This window comes from Melitaea cinxia, chromosome 13 (genome assembly GCF_905220565.1).
Source record: "Melitaea cinxia chromosome 13, ilMelCinx1.1, whole genome shotgun sequence".
NCBI classification, from domain to species: domain Eukaryota; kingdom Metazoa; phylum Arthropoda; class Insecta; order Lepidoptera; family Nymphalidae; genus Melitaea; species Melitaea cinxia.
The window spans coordinates 14,782,751-14,806,217 of record NC_059406.1 but is presented as its reverse complement, the minus strand read 5'-3'; the positions used below and the strand labels follow the sequence as shown (position 1 = coordinate 14,806,217).

Genomic DNA, 23,467 nt, shown 5'->3' with positions numbered 1-23,467 from the left:
ACCAGAAGCATTACAAGCACGGTGCAGACCCTATCCCCAATTTCCCCCCAGGAGCTCTAGTCACCTTACCCACAGGAACACAAAACTGTTTGAAAGCAGTATTATTTAGCTGTGATCTTCTGTAAAGTCGAGGTCCCTATTGAAAAATTGTAATACCAATACCTAATAAATATACAAAACCAATAAACTAAGTGGCTTTGTCGCTTTTATGGTACGTTGAGCTAGGTAAATGGAGGGGGGGGGGGAGCAAAGCTACGTAGTTTTCTTCAGATGAAAATAATTATGAATAATTATAAAGAAGATAACCTACATATAACGTTCCCTAAATTATGTCCATAGTCGTTAACTTAAAAAATTGGAAAGTTAATATGCCGTAACGTTTTCAAAGAAGGCGGAAGTAAGACTAATTCGCAGCACGCAAATTCATAAATTTTGAACATATTTGTCGACTCTCTTTCTCTTTTACTTTTTTGTAGTAATTAACAAATAATAGCCCCTAGCAAGCCAGTCGGTTTTAAGTAAAAATCCTTTGTAATTGAATGGTCACGAAAAAAATTGTCATGCTTTAGAGAAACTTTAACCAAATGTTTTATTATCTTTTTCGAGTATTGTGACTCGTTTCCGAACAAATGAATGAAGGTATAGTTCGCGTCATGTAAAATGAACGCTGACCTTGAAGCTGCGCAGAAGCGATTTATCGGTCTATTTGGTGGTATGGGGTAGGGGACGGGAGTGTTTATTACGTGTCGCATGCTTGCCGGTGTGCTATTGGTTGGACAGTTCAACGTCGACTCAAAATACTATCGCGCACAAAAGTTTTAAATTACGAAATAGTTTTACATAGAGAAGTGAGAAAAATTATTTATAATATATAATTCGCGTCATGTAAAAAACTAAAAAGAACCATTGTTGCAAAAGTGTAAAATAAAAAATCGGTATATTTGACTCCGAAAAATCGGTAGAAATCGGTAGATTCTTACTCGGAGTAAAACAAAAGTATTTTAAGTCAATAACGCGTTCATTTATTTAAATTTGTTCCGTTAAATTAAATCAAATTCTTTATTTGCATGAATATAGTTAATACATGAGGTGTTATTAGTTGCAATGTCTCATATAATCTACCTTAAACGGCGTGCAAATTTTTGTTCCATTTATAATTATAATTAATTTACATTACAGAAAAAGAAAGTACTCAAAAGCAATACGTTTTATCACTAACAATAAGAAACATTAATTATAGAAGTAGTCCATACAGGAGACAAAAAGAAGTAATTTATTTATTTTATTTATTTATTTTGTTAACAAAACCAACAGCCTTATTTACTAAACATATCACTCCTCTCACTCACACACTCACTCTACAATCTTATAGTAACCTAATAACAGGTTTTCCTTAATTATCTGAGCATGTAATTTTAACATGCCCTTTGATATATGCGAGCAGAACTCTATTATATGACGTGTTAGCACAATTTGTTTTAACACACCGCGGATTTGAACGATCATATTCGACGTGGTGGGAAGGATTTCGGGAAGTCTCCGTGCATTGATTTTGTGTTACCGTTTTCTTTTAGTGTTACCGTGTTAAGAATATTATTTTACCTTTTTTTTTTAGAAAATTATTTTACATTAGTTGAAAATTCAAAAATTCTGTAGATAGCACTGCTAAATCGGTATATCAGTAGACAAGAGCCAAAATCGGTAGATCTACCGATAAATCGGTAGCTTTTGCAACGTCGAAAAGAACGCTGGTTGTCAAAATGCGCAAAGGCGATATACAGTGTTGCCAACTCTTGAAAAAACTTGTTCGTACTGTCCATTTTTTGGAACAGTCTTATTTGGTAAACAAACCACTGTCAATCGTAATTCACGTTTTTTCCGCATTTATCACTCACTTTCACAACACATTAGCATACGGACACTTGTAAAACTCCATTTACTATTAATTTCACAAAAAAAAAAAAATCATTTTAAACACATAAAAACTATTAAGATACGAATATCGAGAGTACAGATAATTAATATTTTTGAATACGACATTTCAATAACTATAAAATTTGTTAATGCCTTTGTTTGAAATAAAATTGTAATTTTTTAAAGTGATAATTATTTAATGAAACAACTTTTTTCGGATTTTATCGCGGTTTATTATTATCTTTTGATTCCCGACGTTTCGGATACTTTACAGCAACCATGGTCACGATGATAATTATTATATTTATTTAGTCCGAATTATTCGCACTGGTATTTCTAGTGTTTTTAATGTACCAATAACCATTATACGAAGCAGCGAGTGAAAGCCTAATTAAAAAATAAAACAGTAATACTTTTGTGCGTGAGTATACCCATGCGCAAACGCACTCTCTCAAGTTTCTTTCAGCGTTCTTTTTGAGTTTTTACATGACGCGAACTATACCAAAGAGTAGAATAATAAATTACGGAAGGTACAATGTCCATCAAATCAGCTAGTGAAAATTCGCTACGGGTTCATAAAAGAAAAAAAGTAATAATTGTCTCTTACTCAAAATTTGTGGTAATATAAAAAAAAGTTGTAGTATTAACATTTAATGTAATTTACAGTACACAATCAACCACATTTCTTTAAACCATCATTCAAAATTTAAGCTTTTAATTAAGGTTAAAAATTAAGGTTACAAATTTTATTCAAATGGCATTATGGCAAGTTATATTCTGTCACATCAATGATTCTGTCATTTATAATCTGTGACTAACATTTTGTTAGAATTTCGGGCTCGAAACAGTGATTTAATTAACAGGCTTCGGCCTATTACAGACTTGGTTTCGACCTCGCCTATCACTTATAGACAAAGAAGAGTAGACGAAAATATGAAATTTCAGACTTGGTTTCGGCCTTACTCTACCAGTCATCGAATCAGAAGAACAATAAAGTTACTTCAGACTTGGCTCCGGCCTTTTGATATATCAGAACGAAACTTACAAATTCAGACTAGGCTGTATGGATTATAGTCCTTTGCCTTTCCCTATTGGGGATAAATTTTAAAACAACAACAGTGATTTAATTAAGTTTTTCTTAAATATTAAAAAAAAGATTGAATTATTGTTAAAGTGGCGCAAACGATGGAAGCTGATATAGGATTATTTTTTGGTCATTTCATTAAACTTTTCTGTTTTATTTTATATAAATGTTAAACACAAAAATAACATTACCATTTTTGTTTTTCATATTTTTAAAATTTTATTCATTTTTAAAATTAGGTCATAATTATTAGTTAAGTTAGGTTTATTTAATATTGTAGTATTAATTGTTAATAGAATAAGTTAGTCAAGATGAGTATACAAGTATGTAGAGACACATCAGATGCTGTGGTGCTCTACTTGCCACAGCGTTTGTATTTAAAATCGTTTGCAAAGCTAAACATTTCTGTCCAGCTCCCCGCGCACAAGGTACACGGGAAATCGTTATCGAATTGGGAATTGATGGAGAAATTGAGGAAAATGATCCAACCTGATAACTTCTCGGTGTTGAAAGTGTCAAAGCACAGTTCTGAAGTGATTAGGTTCGATGCGGAGCTCGAGAATCGTCAGAAGCTAGATCGCGTTCTGGCACGTCTCGAAGACAGAATAATACAGTTAACGGACTACCCAGATCCATTAAAAGTAAAGGTTTCCGAAGCAAAATCAGATTTTCCGAGCCGTCATACTTGGGACTCGTTTTTCCGTGATGCGACTGACATGGATGAGATGAAACCAGGCGAGAGGCCCGATACGATACATATAAAGAATTTACCAGTCAGATGGTTTGTTCACGACCGGGATGAGGATAACGACGCACCACCTTCTGAAAGCATATTCAAGAAAGTGTTCGAAAGGTATGGAGCAGTGCGGCAGGTGGATGTCCCAGTGGCGGATCCTTTTCGTTTGCAAATGAAGGCTCAAATGAGAGGCATAACGATGCCTGTCCATGATGCCGCTTTATACTTTGAAGGATATGTGCAGTTTACTGAATATGCTGGTTTTGTTAGATGTATGGATTCATTGAAAGGTAGGAAACTGTTAAGGAAGAATGAGGAGTTAGCTGAGTGGTGCAGTATACAAGTGGACTTTGATAGGACAAAGCATATGACAGATGCTGCAGTTAAAAGAAGGGCCATTGTTCGTGAGAGACTGTCAGCGAGGCAGAGAGCTAAGGAGGAGGAGGAAAAACAGGAAAAAGAGAAAATAGCAAGACGAGAGGCGAGAGAAAGGTAATTACAAATTTAACTACAAAAGTTTTCTATGCAAGGAGTTCACGCAATAACTTATCTAATAATAATTGATCTTTTATTAACTATTGTGCTATATCTGGAGATGTTTGATTTATTGTCATGAAACATAAAATGTGATTTGATTTGATTTTCAATGGGCTATTCTCCGCAACTCGATGACTTAGTGCGCCTATTTTGCGTGGTAGGCTGGGGGCTTCATTCATGCCAGCCTAGCTCCTTGAGGAAGCCTAGCAGACCCCTTGCGTTGCCGACGACTTCCCGGAGCGACCTCGGTGTCCCGAGGTGTATCGTCCTGTAGTTCGCCACACTACCGCATTCCAGCAGGATGTGTGTGGCCGTTTCTTCTGCCTCCATGCACGCTCTGCATAGGGGGCTGTCTGTAACACCTAAGTTGTGTAAGTGTTTGTTGAGCAAGGCATGTCCGGTAACAGCCCCGACCAGTAGTCGGAGCTGGGCTCTCCCATAGCCGCGAAGTTTGCGGGACAATCCTGGGTTGATCGTCGGAAGAGCTTCCTTGGTCTGCCTGCAGGTGGTTAGGTTTATCCAATATTCTTGGTGCATTACCTTGGTGTTGTGTCGCAGCTGGCTGCGCAGCCATCCGAAAGGCAGAGGTAGAATGGGTTCGGGTCCGTAGACCTTCATCTCCGATCCATTCCTCGCCAGTCGGTCAGCCGCGTCGTTGCCTCGCGATCCACTGTGGCCCTTTATCCATTGGAGGATAATGGTGTTTGTTTCACTTACCTTCGTCAGAGCTCGATGGCACTCGTATATTAGCCCCGATGTCATGGTGTCGCTCTGTAGGGCTTGCAGGACCGATCTGCTATCGGAAAGAATACGGATTGGAAAACCCTGTACCTCTCTAGCCGTGATCGCTGTTGCAGCCATTATGATTCCCATACATTCCGCCTGAAAGACGGTGTTGTGGATTCCCAATGGCGATGACATGTTGATATTCAGGTCTTCTGAGTAAACCCCAGAACCTGTACCTGTTGATGTTTTCGACCCGTCTGTGAAGATTCTCAGCTCCTTGGGGTTGATGCCTTCCCCTGGGTCTTCATGTAATTGTATTCTGTATTTTTTGTCGAATACGTACTGTTTGGGTATTCTGTCGGTGACCGCTTCGATGAGCGGTTCCCTGTTCGCCAGTTCTCCAAGTATACCTGTATGTGTTACTTTTACGTTTCTCCATAGGTTTAGCTTCCTGAGTCTTACCGCGGCCGCTCCCGCCTCCTGTTGGATAAACAGATGCAGCGGCGGCAAGTTCAGTAGGGCTTCCAGGGCCGCAGTCGGGGTGGTCCTCATGCAGCCCGTAGTCGCCATGCAAGCTAGCCTTTGAAGTCGTTGTAGCTTTGCTTCGCCGGTGATTAGTTTGGTTCTCGGCCACCAAACCACTGCGCCATAGCTGATAATTGGCCTGATGACGGACTGGTACAGCCACAGAGTGATTTTCGGGGATAAACCCCATCTTTTACCTATCATTCTGCGGCACTGCCAGAAGGCTATTGTGGCCTTGTCAATCTTGCTGTTGAGATGGCTGCTCCAGTTCAGTTTGCTATCTAGAATGATTCCTAGATACTTCACCTCCGAGCTGAACTGCAGCTCCGTTCCGAACAGTCTAGGGGGATTGTAGTTCCCCAGTAGTCGTTTGTTAGTGAACATTACCTGTTCCGTCTTTCTGGGATTGACGGTAAGTTCGTTGTCTATGCACCATCTCTCCACAATCTGTAGCGCCTGTTGTGTAACATTACACACGGTACTGCTGACTCTGCCGCTAATTATAATGGCAATATCGTCAGCATACCCGATCGTGAAGTAGTTGTGCTGGTTCAGTCTGGTTATAAGGTCATTCACCACCACGTTCCACAGTAGTGGGGAGAGCACCCCTCCCTGTGGACATCCTTTAACCACCAGTGCATGTTGTGTCCCAGATGATGTAAGTCTGATGACTCTTTTACTGAGCATGTTACCTATCCAGTCAACCATTACCGGGTGTACACCGTGCTTAACCAGGGCCGACGAGATGCTGGTGAAGTTGGTCATGTCAAACGCACCTTCTATGTCGATGAAGGTGCCGAGACACATTGCCTTGTTTTCAATGGCCTCTTCTATTTTGCTGACCACTGCATGTAGAGCTGACTCTGTTGATTTACCTTGGCTGTACGCATGTTGGTGTGAGTGTAGGCGTACTGTAGCCAGGGCGTTTTCTCTCAGATCAAGCTGTCACTATCTCAGTCAAAGCTGTTGATAGCCCATCTAACTTTTGGTGGACTTACTACCTTGAGTGCATACTCCCATTGCTCCTCTGTTGGGGTCACATCCTCTTCGAGCCAATCGACCGACCGCATAATGCGGCAGCCTGGAAAATGCGTTTGCACCAGAATGGTCTCAGCTTCTTCCAGCGTGCTCGTGAAGGTGTTGTCTGGCTTTCTCAGGGAGCCCCTCAACTGGCTAGATTGGTTAACGAGAACCTTCCTTACCCTGTTGGCCTGTTCGCAGGTTTCCACGCTGCTGCAGAATTTGCGCCACGAGTCGGTACTTCTATACCTTAAACGTTTCTTGTATCTGGACTTGGCCTTCTTGTACTTGTCCCAGTCCAGATCGGCGCATGTATTCATTGCTCTGTTTAGGAGTCGCCTTACCTTTTTCCTGAGTCTTTCCAGTTCAGGCCCCCACCAGTTCACTATGTTCTCCGGTGGGATTGATAAGGGACATGCAGTTTGGTAGGAGTCTATAATATTGTTAGTTAACATATCTACCTGTTTTTCTATCTGTCCTGTTCCCTCGAGTCTGTCTGGGCATGTCTGCTCGCTGAGCAGCTGCTCCAGTCTCTCGACGTAATGCACGCGGTTGGTTTTGCGTGGGTTACGCCTAGGGACTGCTGGGACTGTGTTTACCTGCACGTCGAAGCGTATCCATCTGTGATCTGAGCACGATGCCTCATCGGATACGTGCCAGTTGGAGATGGTTCCAGAGGCCGCTTCTGTGGCTAGTGTTAGGTCGATGATTGTCCTACTACGTCTGTTCACGAATGTGGGTTCGGAGCCCACGTTCATGATCTGTAGATTAGTCGTCATCAGATATTCAACTAAGAGCTTACCTCTTTCGTTTGTTGTTTTCATTCCCCAGAGGATGTGATGTGCATTGGAGTCAGTGCCTACAATCAGTTGCAGTCCGGACTCTTCGCAGTATGTTGTCAGCCGTGCCATGTCGTGCGGCGGTGGCGCGTCAGCCTCTGGCATGTAGGCCGACGCGATCACCATCTCCGGCAGGCTGTGGTCTTGCGTTCTGTGCAGCTTAATGGCGCAGAGATCTCTAGAACAAAAGCTCGTCAAAATTTGCGCCTGTATATCCTTAGTGATGTAAATACAGGCCCTGGTGTTTTCCGGGCCCGTATGTGCAATGAGCTTACCTCCAGCATTCCGGAGTCCGCATACCATGCCATTTCTGACCCACGGCTCTTGGATCAGCGCAATGGCTGTTGTGTTAACCTCCAACCATTTCCGCATCTGAGCCGTCGCTGTCATGCTATGGTGGAGGTTAGCTTGGAGGACCTTACAGGACGAGTGAGTCGGGTGAGCCATCTTCAGATAGCCTCTCCCCCGCCTCCTCCATCCCTGTCCCCCCTATGGCCAGGTTGTCCAGGCCAGTTAAGCAAGCCCCTTCCTCCGACTCCCGAAGCGGCTCTACCACGACCACCGATTCTTCGGTCTGGAGTTTGGGGCTCGACTGCCTCGTAGGGGGCGGCTCAGGAATGGCCGGGATTGCTCCTGACCCTTCTTCCTTCGCCTGCCCTACGCTGTCATCTGTGCCCTCCATTTGGTCTTCACGCCCCGTTGGCAGGTGCTCGGCGAATTTGCCCTTTGGACCCTGGAATTTTACGTACACCGACCCCAGCAAATAGCAGAGTCGGCGTTCGCGTTCAACCAGGGTCTGCACCACATCCTCAGGAGCGCTAAAGATCAGGAACGTGTTACCGTCCTGTCTATCGACCTTGTGGAGGACCCAGCTGTCTACCCTTGCCCACTTGTTCTGGAACCGCAGCGCGCGTCCCACCTTCCAGATGTCCGGTTGTTCACCCGGAAGCAGAACGCCGCAGCGGACCAACTTGACGAGGTCGCGCTGTCGCTTGACCGTCAGTCTAGCACCCGTGGGCAAGGTGAGCTCCGAGACTATGCGCGTGAGGTATCCCACGGTATCCTGGTCACCACACCACAGTTTCAGAGCCCCGTTTGCGTAGGTCGGTTTACCCTGAAAGACAGGGTACACCGGCTCGTCATCGGTCGCTTCTATGGAGTCCTTGAGAAGGCGCTCCTGTAGAAGGACCTGTATCTCTTGTGCGGCTTGTGCAGTCAAGGGCTCACCGGTCGCAGTTGTTACCGCAACCAGTAGGTCCGACTGCACAGCCGCAGCATAGGGGACATGGGTTCCGTCCGCTAGCTTCGGCTTTTTGGGGTCCCCCCTCGGCGACTGAGAGTCGTCGAGGCGAGCCCTTTTGGCCGGTGCCTGGGACGTACTTCCATCCCCCGCTTTGACCTTCGCCAGCGCCTCGCCGCGTTGGGCGCGACCGGTTGCCTGGTTGCCCTGGCCACCTGCCGCCCCCTTCGCAAACTTGACGGACCCCATGGGTTTGGGTTCTTTGGCTTGGGCCCTTCTTTGACGTTGGCGCTGCCTCTTGCTCTTGCGCTTAGGCTTAGGTTCGCTCCCTGGTTGGGAGGACCCTGTACCACCCACGCGTCCCGCCGACTTGCTGGGTTTCCCCTTGGCCTGTCGTCGGTCGACAAGAGTCCACGCCTCGTCAAAGCGTTGGAGGGCAGCCACCTCTTCCGCCGTCCGGGTTCCGGGTTGCCCCGGTGCCCTGTCGGCAACAAGGATGGCACCCTCTGTTGAGGACGCCGTCGACGTGGACGGCCTAGGTTCCTCCGGTTTCCCAGTTTCCCCTCGGCCACCCACGGACTTGCGTTTTGTGTGTGGTGGCGCCACCTTGGCAGCACCACCCCCGTGTTTGTGTGTGTTTGCTGAGGTCAAGGTCGACTTCGCTGCCTTGCCTCCGCTTGTGGAGGAGGGCGGCCCCAACTTCGTGGTACCGCTCCCCTGTTGTGTCTGTTGAAGTTGTAGTGGGTGTTTGGTAGACGGACCCGCGTTTGCGGTTCTCGCCACCAGTGAGGTACCATCCGGTTTCCCTTCAGGTCCCTGTGTGGGTTTGGATCTGTTTTTATCCATAGTGTGTAAGATATAAATTCATCCACTGCGCTCCCTACCCTCCATGGAGCCCGCAACGTTGGGGATGCCGTTTCGACACCGGGGCTACGCAGTGGGTATAGATGTGAAAGGTTGGGTTCCAAGCGCGACATCGGGAGCTGCAGATGCCCGGCTGGTGACCGCGATCCCACGGCCCCCAGTGGTTCCGAACACCCTTGCCCCGTCAGCATGGCCGGTCCCCGTGTCCTCCCAGAGGACCCTTCCCCATCTCGCCAGCGTAAAGCACCCGGCTCATCCGTGCAGTTACGCATGTCCGTTTCCCCGCAGTGGCTAGCTACGGGGCTACCGTTTAGCCTGAAATCCGGACCAAAGAGGGCGTGTTGTCTCCCGTGGTAACAAAACCCAGACCCCGTTCGACTCAGCCCCCCAGGACTCCTTCATCCCTGCGTACGGCGATCAACTGCGCAGGACACACGCAGGTAGGCATTTGCAATTGTGATCCGCCGGGTCACCTACTATACCCGGCGGATGGCCTGTCATACTTAGCTACAGCAGTCCGGGGAAGGTGGTAGTTTGCGGCGCCCGTTACGACCACTGTATTACCAGGGTGTGCGACCCATCCCAGAAGACATGACGTCCTAAGGAATGGGTTCGCCCCCAAGCCCGTGCGTCGGCGAGCTGAGGGCGACGTGGACGCGTGTGGCAGACTTGACAGAGGCGAGCCGACTTAACGCCGCACACTTAAGCCCACTCGCACCCTGCCCACACCCCAACAACATAAAATGTGATTCTGATGTAGTATTGTGAAAAGATCTATTGTAGACTGATAGTTCTATTTTATAAGGTCATAAAAATCTAAAAAATTTATTTTAATTTACGTTAGTACTGTGACTTGCAGCAGAGATTGTAAACAATTTTGTCCTGCTTACAATTATTTGTCCTACTTAGTATATATAAATACCTAGTTGAGATTGTTACTTTTATAATAATAAATTGTCTGCCAACATGAAAATTAGCATCATATTCTTCTTTATAGTAAAGAGAGATATTAACACTATCACTAAAGTTTGCTCATTATTGTAGTTAATGCAAGTTTTTCAAAGCCTATGATCAGTAGGCTGTGCCATTATTCACAGACAAAATTTGATTTATTCGATTTCTATGTTGTAGACAAAAAATTGAGCACCGTGAAAAAGAGAAACTCACAAAGATGCGAGAGAGGGAAGAAAGAAGGAAAAAGAAGCAGCTGGCTAAATTAATGGCAAGAGAGGATGTAGATCTCAATAAGAAGGTCGTAGAGGAACAGAGGAAGTTATTGAAGGCTCAGAAAAAACTACAAGCTGTTAGACTGATAGAGGAATTGTTTAAAAGAATTGAGGTAATGTATTTTATTTTATTTATACTCTTTATTGTAAATCAAAAACAATGTACAACATATCAAGAAAAAGGATATGTACAAGTGCGGCCTTATTGCTAATGCAGTAATCTCTTCCAGATAATTTAAGTAGAAATATATAACAATATATAGAATATAATTATATTGATACTAGCTGACCCAGGAAACGTTTTGCCTACCAATACATAATGCACACAAAATTTCATATAAATCGCTCCAGCTGTTTCAGAGGAGTATGCTAACTAACATTGTGACACGAGAATTGTATATATAATATATAGAATATATAAACTTGCAATACATATGTAAATAATTTAATATTAATTATAACAGTTATAAGGAAAGATGTTTAACAATTTTCTTAAATGAAAAAAGAGCTTTGATGAGATGAAGGTTGCTCCTCTTGGTTCAACAGGTAAAACATTCCACACAAGAATGGATTAAATAGTGAATGAATCAGGGTAGAAGGATGTACAGTAGGAAGAATTTGTAAAATGTAAATAAATGTGTTAATAAATCTATTTCAATACAATATATTTAACACTAGCTGTGCTTTGCGATTATAATTGTTTTAATTTGAGCCAAAATTATACTATTTATTTATTTATTCATTCATTCATTCATTCATTCATTCATTCATTCATTCATTCATTCATTCATTCATTCATTCATTCATTCATTCACACTTTCATTCACCAATACAACATTTTAAAAATAAGACGAATTATATATGAAAATACAAGTTGTAACAGTTGCAACAGGCTGCCTTATCGCTAATACAGTGATCCAGGCTACCTTTGGGCAGAGGACTAACGTAAGGAGTGTGATATGGGACCATGTTATTAAATACCTTATACCCTTCCTCGGTTAATAAGCTGTCATATATAAAAAGAATTTTCAGTTAAAGCCAGTGTCTGAGATTAGCGCATTCAAATAAACAAACTTTTCAGCTTTCAAATATTAGGATACCAACACAGTTGTCAGATCTTAAGATAGGGAAGTTCATGCCTGTGTCATACATATTTTTTTAATTAATGTGCTAAACCTTATAAATTGTCTTTGAAATTTATATGCAAAAATCTTTATTCATACCGGTTTCAAAACTGAAGGTTATTAAGACCATATTTTTTTGGCTTGTGATTAACTTGTTATTAAAAAAGTATATATGAAATGCTTTATGTTTGAAGTGAAGTTAGCTATTGAATTTCGTTTGTATGTTTAGGTAGCGAAAATTGCTTTGAAATCACCACACCTTATCTACTAACAGCGGCTTATTCTTTGTGTTATAATTTAATTCTTTATCAACTCTTTGTACACTTCCCATTTTTTACTCCCTGTCCTATACCCTGCGGTTGTCTGGAAGAAATTGCTCTTAGGGTTAAGACTGCGTTTGTACATCTTTTGTTTTTGTTACATTTTTTCATGGTGTACAGACAATCATCAGTTCCTACAGTAAGCAACTTAATGTTAGTGTTATAGGTACCACCCAAAAAAAAAAATAACAAAATATTTTTTGTTCTTAATTATAAATAGAAATAATATAAATAAATACAAATATCACACCCAGACTCAGGTGGGAATCGAACCTGCAACCACTATACACTATGGCCACTACAAACTGCGCGAACGGGCTAGTAAAAGAGTATTTATTAATATTATTGAAATGAAGTAATGCTGGTTTACAGCTGCGTCCAGATCTCCAACAGAACAGCAAGAGGCCACAACGCTACTATAATGCTAGCGAACGTCTGGCTAGGCAGAGAATAGTTGACAATTTTAAAAGACAACAGGAGAAAGATCTTGAAGAACAGAGGGAGAGGCTAAAGCATGCAATGGATGGTAATTACTTTTAAATATTAAACTATACAAACTTGTTATTAGTTTCACATTTGTTTATATACAGGGTGGTCCAATGGGTGACGTCCAAAAATTTTTTTTGGATTGCCGACATCTGGAGGTATTCGAAAATACCCCATGTATGTTCTGCGATTTTTCGTAGTTTAGGAGATATGTTTTTTTTTCATATTTTTAAAAATTTTCGACCTAACTATTAAAAAAAAATTTTTTCGTTATGAATTAAGCCATTTTCTTTATTTTTATTTTTTGTGTCTTAGTCCTTATGATTTGTACTCTCATAGATAAAATACCTAGCTTCCTACTATTAATAAAAGTTATTAAAAATTCAGATCGAAAATAAATAATTTGGGTTTGAGCGAGTCGGAGTTCAATTTTGAACTTTTAATTAAAAAAAACGAAAAAGTTTCATGACTTTTTAGTAATTTCAAAAATTTCCTGAGACCTTCAGCTTTGATTATAATACAAAAAAAGTGGTACTTAATAGGCCTATTTTAGCCGTAAACTGCCTTTAAATGTACAGGGCCGTAAAATGTCCGAAATTAATCAATTATTTTAAAAGCACCTATTGTTTATTTCTAAGGTAAATTAGGTTGGTTGTGTTTGATATAATTACCATTCATAATAAATAAAACAATTAAAACAGTTATGACTGATTTTTATTTAAAGCAAATTTTCAAAATGTTTTCCTTAAGCTTCAATACACAATCTACAACGTCTTAAAAATTTTTGTTGTAGTCTACTAAAACTACCATTATTTTGTCTAATTTTTGTTGCGGCCTGCCTTAGTTTTTCGCGCAGCTCTGCTTCCGTGTTTATTTCGCGTCCGTAAACCACCTCTTTATAATATCCCCAGAGAAAAAAATCAATGGGGTTAAGGTCTGGTGAGCGTGCAGGCCACGGAATCGGCCCGCCACGCCCAATCCACCTTCTGGGGAATCGTTGATTCAGGTGGTCTCGTACTGTTCTTGTATAGTGGCAAGGAGCCCCATCATTCTGAAAAATTATTCTCCTTCTAGTTTGCAAGTCTACATCCTCCAACAAATCGTCTAAATTGTTTTGTAAGAACTCTAAATATTGGGCTCCATTTAATTTACTTGGCAATTCGAAAGGTCCTATAAGTGTCCCGTTTACAATTCCCAACCACAAATTTAGACTAAATCGTACTTGGAAGTTTGTTGATCTTGTCATGTGTGGGTTTTCAATGGCCCAACTATGGTAATTATGGATATTAAAGACTCCAGTCCTTTCGAATCGCGATTCGTCTGTCCATAGAATTTTTTTGAAAAAATTAGGATCCCACTCAGTTCTTTCCAACATTGTTCGGCAGAAAGCCACTCGCCTTGGATAGTATCACTGAATGGTAATTATATCAAACACAACCAGGTTGGTTTTACCTTAGAAACTTACTTTACCTTAGAAAATTTACCTTAGAAATGAACAATAGGTGCTTTTAAAGTAATTGATTAATTTCGGACATTTTACGGCCCTGTACATTTAAAGGCAGTTTACGGCTAAAATAGGCCTATTAAGTACCACTTTTTTTTTTATTATAATCAAAGCTGAAGGTCTCAGTAAGTTTTTGAAATTACTAAAAAGTCATGAAACTTTTTCGTTTTTTTTTAATTAAAAGTTCAAAATTGAACTCCGACTCGCTCAAACCCAAATTATTTATTTTCGATCTGAATTTTTAATAACTTTTATTAATAGTAGGAAGCTAGGTATTTTATCTATGAGAGTACAAATCATAAGGACTAAGACACAAAAAATAAAAATAAAGAAAATGGCTTAATTCATAACGAAAAATTTTTTTTTTAATAGTTAGGTCGAAAATTTTTAAAAATATGAAAAAAAATCATATCTCCTAAACTACGAAAAATCGCAGAACATACATGGGGTATTTTCGAATATCTCCAGATGTCAGCAATGCAAAAAAAAAATTTTGGACGTCACCCATTGGACCACCCTGTATATAATTTATTTATTTATTCGTACTGTCTATTCTATACCAAGAAAAGTACATATTAACAAAATAACGATACATAAGACGGCCTTATTACTAAAATAGCATATAAAACTTTTTTTTTATACAACTAGGTCGGCAATTAGAGTATGGTTCATATAATGGTAAGCAATTACTTCAGCCTATAGACGGCTGCAACATCAGAAGTATCACAAGCGCGTTGCCGACCCTAAGCCCAGTCACTCAGGAGCTCTTTTCACCTTATTAACACAGGAACACAACACTGCTTGAAAGCAGTATTAGTTAGGTGTGATCTTCTGTAAGGCCGAGGTACTTCCCCAGTCGGGCTGCTCCAGATGTTGAGCAGGATATATCTTGCTATACCTACCCTACCTCAGTTAAAGGATCTAGGATCTGCTATACCAGAGCATACAATCATATATATGAATACGCTAAGATTAAGATGTTTGCCTCTCTTTTTAGAAAAAAAACCACAATTACTCCACATATATTATATATCATTTTATACATAATCGTTAACTCTACCAGCATCCACAAGTAAAGAAATTATTATTGCTTTTGTTTTTGTGAATTAATTAATTATTAAAATTATATATATGACAATGACAGCTATAATTTTGGAACAATGTCAACATGTGACGGTCGGTAATTTTTTCGTTCAGCTTCAGGCTATTTTTCTTCCACAAATCAACGCGGGTGCAACCGCAAGGCCCAGCTAGTCATAAACACTCTATATTATAACACTCTATAGTTGTTTTAAGAGAAATTGCTCCCCTAATTATAAGCAACACCGGATTTATTGTGCCAATATTTATAATTGGGATGTTAAAATAATATAAATATTGTTATAATTACAGGTCGTATAATAATCAGATCAGCGTTAGAAACAAAGAAACCCAAAAGGGACTCGTCAATCAGTTCAATATCGGATGACGAGCGACATAAGCGCGTTAAAACTGAGAAACTCACGACTCCAGAGAGGGAGATTATTTACAACAAGACTGCCGCAGGTATGTAAAATGCTCTTAAATTTTGCAAATGTACAAAAATTATCATAATATTAACTAGTGTATAAATAATATCAGGTTTTTAAACCAAGTTGGATTTAAAGGGGGAAATAACAACTATTAAAACTACATGGTAAGTAAGAAAGGAGTTGAGTTTGTAGTGTGTGTTGCATATATAAGAACCACACAACAAAAATCTTTTATAAATTAAACCACAGTAAATCATCGTTATTATGTGGTATATTATTTGATTATTTCTAAAACTGATTATTTGATTATTATATAAACACGCTATCACCCAAATCAACTTGTGGGTCAGCTGATGATACGATGTTTGACGATGAAGACACCCGTCGACCCAATTGATTAGTTGTAACACACTAAAGGGCTGAACATCGATGGGATTTGCACCCTACACAAGATGGCCCGACGCCGCATCTTCTCATGGCCTACCAGCCGATTGCACGATTAAAAGCACAAAATATCTTCTCATGGCCTAACAGCCGATCGCACGATTAAAAGCACAAAATAACATAAAAACAAATAAAATAATTAAATGCTACCAATTGTGAATGGAGAGAAAGGGTCATCTTTGCCACTATTTTCAAACCAGTTTTCTTATGTGACTATACAGTTTTATCCTACACTACTATGCCACATGATAGTCACATCAAGAGCTGTCGATCAGAAATGCATTTTTTTCGAGAAATGTGACATCACGTTTTTCCCTCTGGCCCTTCATGTGTTTTCATTATAAACAAAGAAAAAAATCTCTACTTCATGTTATAGAAATTAACATTACTATAGAGATAATAGTAGATTAAAAAATCTTGAATATTGTTTTTAAATCATTATATTTTCATATTACAGGAATGTACGGTTATCCGGCTCCCTATACCTTCGGCTATCCATTTCCCGCCGTCGCGCCTCAGTACGCCTACCCGCAAAGTATGAGTATTAATTTTGTTTATATCATATGTAGCAATAAACTAACTCTTCTATTATATTAAGAATGGACTTCTCTGGCTCGAAGGACCAAGAGTTTATTTGGTCCCTTGAGCCAGGATAATCACTATGATTATTCAGGATAGACCACGATGGGAGTACCGTTCTGAAATCGGTCGATAATTTTATTCCAGCTCCGACTAATGTCAATTAAGGACACTGGACATAAGTATGAATGAACGTAATCGCCATTTTAAGTAATAAACATTACAATATGATACACTAACTTAGTTGAACGACACAGCCAGCCACGTGTATGCCTCTTTTGCAAATATAATATAAAATGTAGACTTTTGGAAGTAATCCAGACTTTTCATTTGTCACTTTTGTGTTCAGTTCCTATATTCAGAAAACGGATATTTCTCTCTAGACCTTTGTACGAGACCTAAAGGAACTTTGCTTATGTTGAATTTTACGCTTCAGCCTGTAATATCCCACTACTAGGCATAGGCATCTTTTCCCATGTAGGAGAAGGGTCAGAGCTTAATCCACCATGCTGCTCCAAGGCGGGTTAGGGGTAGCGGATATATTCCCTACTATGAGTAACGATCGCTATCAGGTGTACATGATAACAACCGGAACCGACGGCTTAACGTGCTCTCCGAGGCACGGTGGGGAGATTGCACAAACATCCAGACCATGGCAAACACCTGTATGGCCAATACAAATGTTTGTCATGTGCGGAGATCGAACCCGCAACCGCCAACACAACAGGTACAATCCATGGCTGTGACCGTTGCGCCAACGCGGCGCCAATGTTAATGTTGCCATGTCGAATGTTACCAGTCAGTAATGTTGTGTGTCACGTTTGTTAGCGTCATATTACGCGGTGCGGGGCGCGTACTTCCCGGAGATGAGGGCAAGAGGAAGGGGTCGGGGGCGTGGGCGTGGACGAGGGAGACTGCCGTACTTCGATGGACCAGATGCTACTCATCAGTATTATCAGTATGTATCATTATTAAAAAAAATTTTTTTTAGAGTAAAAGCTAGGCTTACTAGGCTATGGTCTGTGTATTTGTCACTTTTCACATTGACTTGATTATTATTTTTTAAAACAATGTTGATTTGTAAAATGATGCTTCAAAAGTTGTTTTGTCTGGGTTTTTACGGTTGTGGAGGTATGTTGATACAAATCTCAGGTCAGAATTACATCGAAAGTTACAAAAAGCCTGAAATTTGATTCTAAGAATTGAGAGTATAAATGTTTAACATTAATATGTAAAATGACCATTAAAAATGCTTTTGAAGCCTACTTGAATGAAGTAATTTTTTATTTTGATTTTTTTTTGTATTTGTTCGGGTTTCGATAGATATGTCCCACTTTATTCAAGTGGAGGTATCTTAACACAAAACTTAAGCAAAAGTACATAAAATATTAAATCTTCGAAAGAAGTCTCATATTGGATTCATTTCATTCATTCATTCATTCATTCATTCATTCATTCATTACAGCCTATACAGTCCACTGCTGGACATAGGCCTCCACAAGTTTACGCCAAAAATAACGTGAACTCATGTGCTTTGCCCATAGTCACCACGCTGGGCAGGCGGGTTGGTGACCGCAGTACTTACTGGCTTTGTCGCACCAAAGACGCTGCTGCCCGTCTTCGGCCTGTGTATTTCAAAGCCAGCAGTTGGATGGTTATCCCGCCATCGGTCGGCTTCTTAAGTTCCAAGGTGGTTGTGGAACCTTGTTATCCCTAAGTCGCCTCTTACGACACCCACGGGAAGAGAGGGGTGGCTAAATTCTTTAGTGCCGTAGCCACACAGCACATATTGGATTCAAAGAATGTCAATTGGCACGACAATCTTCAAAAAAACCCTCCAATTGTCTTCTTCGAATTGAAAGCCCCCGCGCCTCTCCCCAGATACTTCAAGAAGCTGACGCAAGCGGAGCACCGCCACGAGCACGACTCCCGCTCCCGCTCCCGCTCCCGCTCCCGCCCCCGCTCCCGCTCTCGCTCCCGCTCCCGCTCCCGCTCGCGGAGGTCGCGCTCCCGGAGCAGGCGCTCGCGCAGTCGGCGGCGGTCGCGCTCGAGGTCTAGGGGGAGGTCGCGCTCGAGGTCGAGGTCGAGGACGAGGAGGTCGAGGTTAGTGGTTTTTTCCTTTTTTATATATACGACTGAGGACCAGCCTTTTTTTTTTTTTCTTTTTTTTTTTTCCCAGAGGAAATCCCTAACGGATGCCTACAGCCCGGGGGAGCTGGAGGGTATGTCCGAGTCGCACGGACTAAAACCTCTGGGGTGTTCCTTCGACACGCTTGGGCGGAATCACAGGGACACAGTTGCACTTCCGCGATACCGCTAGCGGTTGCCTTTCAAGCTCGACGCGATTCGTAACTCCTGAGAAAGGCTCCCTCGAACACTAAGGTCGCCCTACCCGTACGAATTAATTTGAGACGGGCCGATGACGTCGTATTCAATGTACGGTGTGCAAAATGATGCGTTATATAGTATTTTATTTTTTGGACTTTAAAATATGATGAGTAAAATCTACTGAACGAATGATCTCGTTGCGTTTCTAGTAACGCCATCTATCGGAACTAATAGGGTTGCGATTGATGTAACGACGTTTGCTAATAACGCCATCTTAGATAGATGGCATTATTTGATTCGTTTATGTACTATTTGATATGGTATCAATCTTTTTCTTAAACTAGTAAGCTTTTTGTTGTGCCTATTTAGATCTGGAGGAGTAAACTACAGTCGTGTTACAGAGCTGATACATACGATTTTTTATTGCTTGAGATTTGCACGAAATTGTTAAAAGAACAAATTAAAATGTTCTTGGAAGGAATATAGAATAATAAATGATATAAACGGTTGCCTTTCTAAATAAATAAATTAATACTAAGTAGCCGTTTTATTTACTTTGGGTAATATAAATAAATAATGAAATCATATTTTGTAACATCAAAAAAAAAAAAAAAAAAACGAAAAAAGGTACCTCATAATAAACAGTCAATAGAGAATTAAATAAAAAATAAATAAATTTGTTTTTAATATTTATTATTCATTGTCTATTACATCGTAATCACGAACGGCTAAGTGCCACAAGAAAACGTCACACACAACACAACGCCCAAAATTAACAATATAGTTGTGTTTGCTAGTAAACGAAAAAAAAACCCGACTTCGATTACACCATCTATCCATTTTTTTTTTACTTTGAGTTTGTGAATATGGGCTGAAAGTAAAAAGTTCGTAAGATAGCATACTTCACACAAACTAAAACTAATTTCTATATAAAAATACGTTTTACACACAAGTACTACATCGTTTTAATTAATGTTTCCAGGTCTCACAGCCGTTCAAAATCATGGTCACGGCGAAGTTCTAGGTCGAGGAGCAGACGTTCAAAATCTCGGTCGAAATCAAAGCACCGGACTCCCACTCCCAAACACGAAGTGTCTCGTGAAGTTATGGCCTTGAGGCGGTCGAAAAGTTGGTCTCTCCCCAGGGAGTGAAGAAATGGTCGAATAGTCCTGAAATTAAATATATTAAGAAATAATAAATTATATAAGTCTTGTGGTGTTTTATTCTTACGCCCTGAGGCCCTTAACTGAGGTAGGGCACAGCAGGAATTTCCTGCTCAAACTATGGAGCAGCCCGATGGGGGTAAGTACTTCGACCTTAAGAAGATCAAAGCAAAATAATACTGTTTTCAAGCAGTATTGTGTTCCTGTTGGTGAGTAAGGTGACCAGAGCTCCTGGGGGGATTGGGGATTGGGTCGGCAACGCGCTTGCGATGCTTCTGGTGTTGCAGGCGTCTATAAGCTACGGTAATCGCTTACCATCAGGTGAGCCGTACGCTTGTTTGCCGACATAGTGACATAATTTATTTATTTATTTATTTAACATTAACACCAACAAGACATACACTAACAAGAACAAAAAAGAATAAATTTTTACAATATTAAGTATAAGTTTTGCCTTAATTATAGGTGTTACACACAATTCGCAAAAAGAAAACAGACGCACAATATACAAATAAAGTTATATGTAACAAATTCATATTAAATTCAATCACAGGAAAAAAAATCGACTATAAAAATCATAAAAAATATAAAACAATTAAATTTAACATTAAAATTTATCACAAAATATTGAAAAATTTATAAGGAATTCCAAGGACATTAATTATTAATCACAATATTACTATTAATTAAATCAACATTCATTCACACACATAATAGATAATAACAATAAAAATCATCATCATACTTAATCATATAGCATAAAGGAACCACAATACAAATATCATAATCAAGAATCATTAAAATTATAAAAATTTAACAAATTGTACTTAAATTTAAAAAGATTGTCTGAAAAAATATCGATATCCGCTTTTGTGTTTGTTTGTTGATCATTAAGAGTTGATGCACGAAAACCATTCCGCTGAATTGATTTATAAACGGAGTTGTAACTCAACATTAACCTATTAATCGGAGAATATCGGCCCTGACGTGAGCGTGTACGTTTTTCCACGAAAGGTGTAAAAGCTGACGGTCTTATAGTTCTAGTTTGGGCACGAATATTTAATTGAGCCAGTAAATTGGGACAGTCAATGGCGCCATTCATTAATTTGTGCAAGAATGTAAGATCGAGAAGTCGTCTCCGACCCGAAAGTGACTGGAGTTGAAAGTACTCAAGCTTATCCTCATAATGTCTAAGATCTTTAAGTACCCTATTTTCGTACGAGAGGTGCCAAATAAATCTTTTTTGGATTCTTTCTATTCTCTGCGAATAAACATTAAAGTGGAGATTCCAAACAACGCTGCAGTATTCCAAAATACTTCGTACCAAGGCCGAATAAATAATTATTTTAGTGTGAGAATCCCTGAATTGCTTACAATTACGCAAGAGGAAACCAAGTGCCTTAAAACTACTGCTGACAATGTTATCAACATGAATATTGAAACGGAGTTTACTATCAAGTGTAACTCCTAGATCACGTATGTAAGAGACTTCCGACAGTGCACTACTACCAATAAAATACGTTCTCGAGATTGATGTTTTTTTCCTAGAATATCTTATAACGCGACATTTATCAATGTTCAAAACCATCCCGTTATCACGACACCATAAAATCAAGCTATTCAAATCCGCTTGGAGTAATTCAGCATCAAAATCTGAGGTAACTTGTCGAAATATTTTAAGATCATCAGCAAACAGATAATATTTTGAATATTAATGCAACTACTGACATCGTTGATGAATATGTTAAACAGCAAGGGCCCAAGATGTGAGCCCTGGGGTACTCCTGAAACAGCATAAAACGGGTCAGATGCATAACCATGAACGACGACCGTAGAAGATCGCATAGTAAGATATGACTTTAGCCAATCCAGCAATGGACCCGCCACACCTATCACCTCAAGCTTTTAATAAAAAAAAAAAAAAAAGTTTGATCATAGGATCAATGATTGAACTAAAGTGAATTTGAATTTACGATTAGATTAAATTTATATAATGATGTTAATCAGAATAATTACACATTCTTGTATTAAGTTAGGGCGCAGTAGGATATATTCTGCTCAAAATCTGAAGCAGTCCGACTGCTGAAGTACCTCGACTTTACAGAAGATCACAGCTAAATAATACTGCTCTGAAGCAGTGTTGTGTTCTTGTGGTGAATAAGGTGGTCACAACTCCCGGAGAAGGTACTCCCGGTAGTGTAAGGCTACCATTAGATGGACCGTACGCTTGTTTGCCGATCTAATCTAAAAGTAACCACTTCGAGAGAATGTATCTTTTCTGGTGAAATGACCACTAAATATCTCTTTATTCTTCAGAAGTATTACAAGTAGCTCGCAATTCATTTTGTGCTGTTTTCCGACAGCTAGAAAAAACTTGCAGACTACTTTCATTTACATGGTACATACAGCGATTGTTATTACGAGACTTCCGATATTTAGGCGTCATAGGAAACACCGCGGTCGCGGGTGACTGAAGATATGCAGCTGTTATCGTTCCAGTAAATCGTAAGGGATTATTAATAAACGCTTCACACTCAACGGCCCCCAGTAGGATTTTCTCCTGTGTTGGGGGTCCGGAAATACACACAATACACAAAACAACGCCCATACCACGACTAATATCTATATGGTCGATATAAATGTCTGTCGTGAGCGGGAATCGAACCCGCGACCGCCAGCGTAACAGCCAGTGCTATGACCGCTGCGCCAATGCGTCGTCAAAGGGGTCTTTCATTTGTCTCTTAGGCCGCTGCCTCGAATTTTTAGCGTGGCGGGCGACACAGGCCCGTTCTCGAACCCTGCGGGTAGGTCGCGTGGCGCTATAGCGGCCTAGTGTTGTGTTCGTGTCGTCGAGATATTTGTTTTTATTCGCGAACGAAATGTCTGAACAACGGCGACAGTATCTTTTTGATTCAAATTTATTCCTAACGTTCGATTTATTGTCGGCAAAAGAAGTGAATCACTTACTATAAGGTAAGGAAAATAAAAGGCCAGTTGAGCCACCTCTGCTCAATATTGAGCAGACGCGGCTCGTCCTAAAGAGAGCTAGTGTAGTGCACTAAGTAGGTAATTTCAATCAATCTGTTTTTATCTGGATCAAGATAGCCCAGATAGAAACATAAAAATTGTATGAAAATTTTGGAATCTCTGTTTTAAACACACAATAGTTTACGATAACTTTCCATACAAATCATCGTTTTATATTTGTAATTTTCAGCAGGGGATCGAGATGGCGTAAAAAAAACCTAACGGGGTCATTCGTTCAGTAGATTTTACCTACTTCTCATTTTTTTTCAT

General features: G+C 40.4%; 1 protein-coding gene across 1 annotated transcript; it reads left to right on the top strand.

The window, feature by feature from the left end:
• The first annotated feature begins 3,262 nt into the window (after window positions 1–3,262).
• Window positions 3,263–20,218, top strand: LOC123658821 (A-kinase anchor protein 17A). The gene is made up of 8 exons (XM_045594120.1): window positions 3,263–4,226; window positions 10,617–10,824; window positions 12,528–12,681; window positions 15,538–15,690; window positions 16,558–16,635; window positions 17,508–17,637; window positions 18,561–18,782; window positions 19,990–20,218. Exons 1-8 carry the CDS (start codon window positions 3,310–3,312, stop codon window positions 20,156–20,158), a joined length of 2,031 nt encoding a protein of 676 aa, XP_045450076.1. The 5' UTR covers window positions 3,263–3,309; the 3' UTR covers window positions 20,159–20,218.
• Window positions 20,219–23,467: the final 3,249 nt, after the last annotated feature.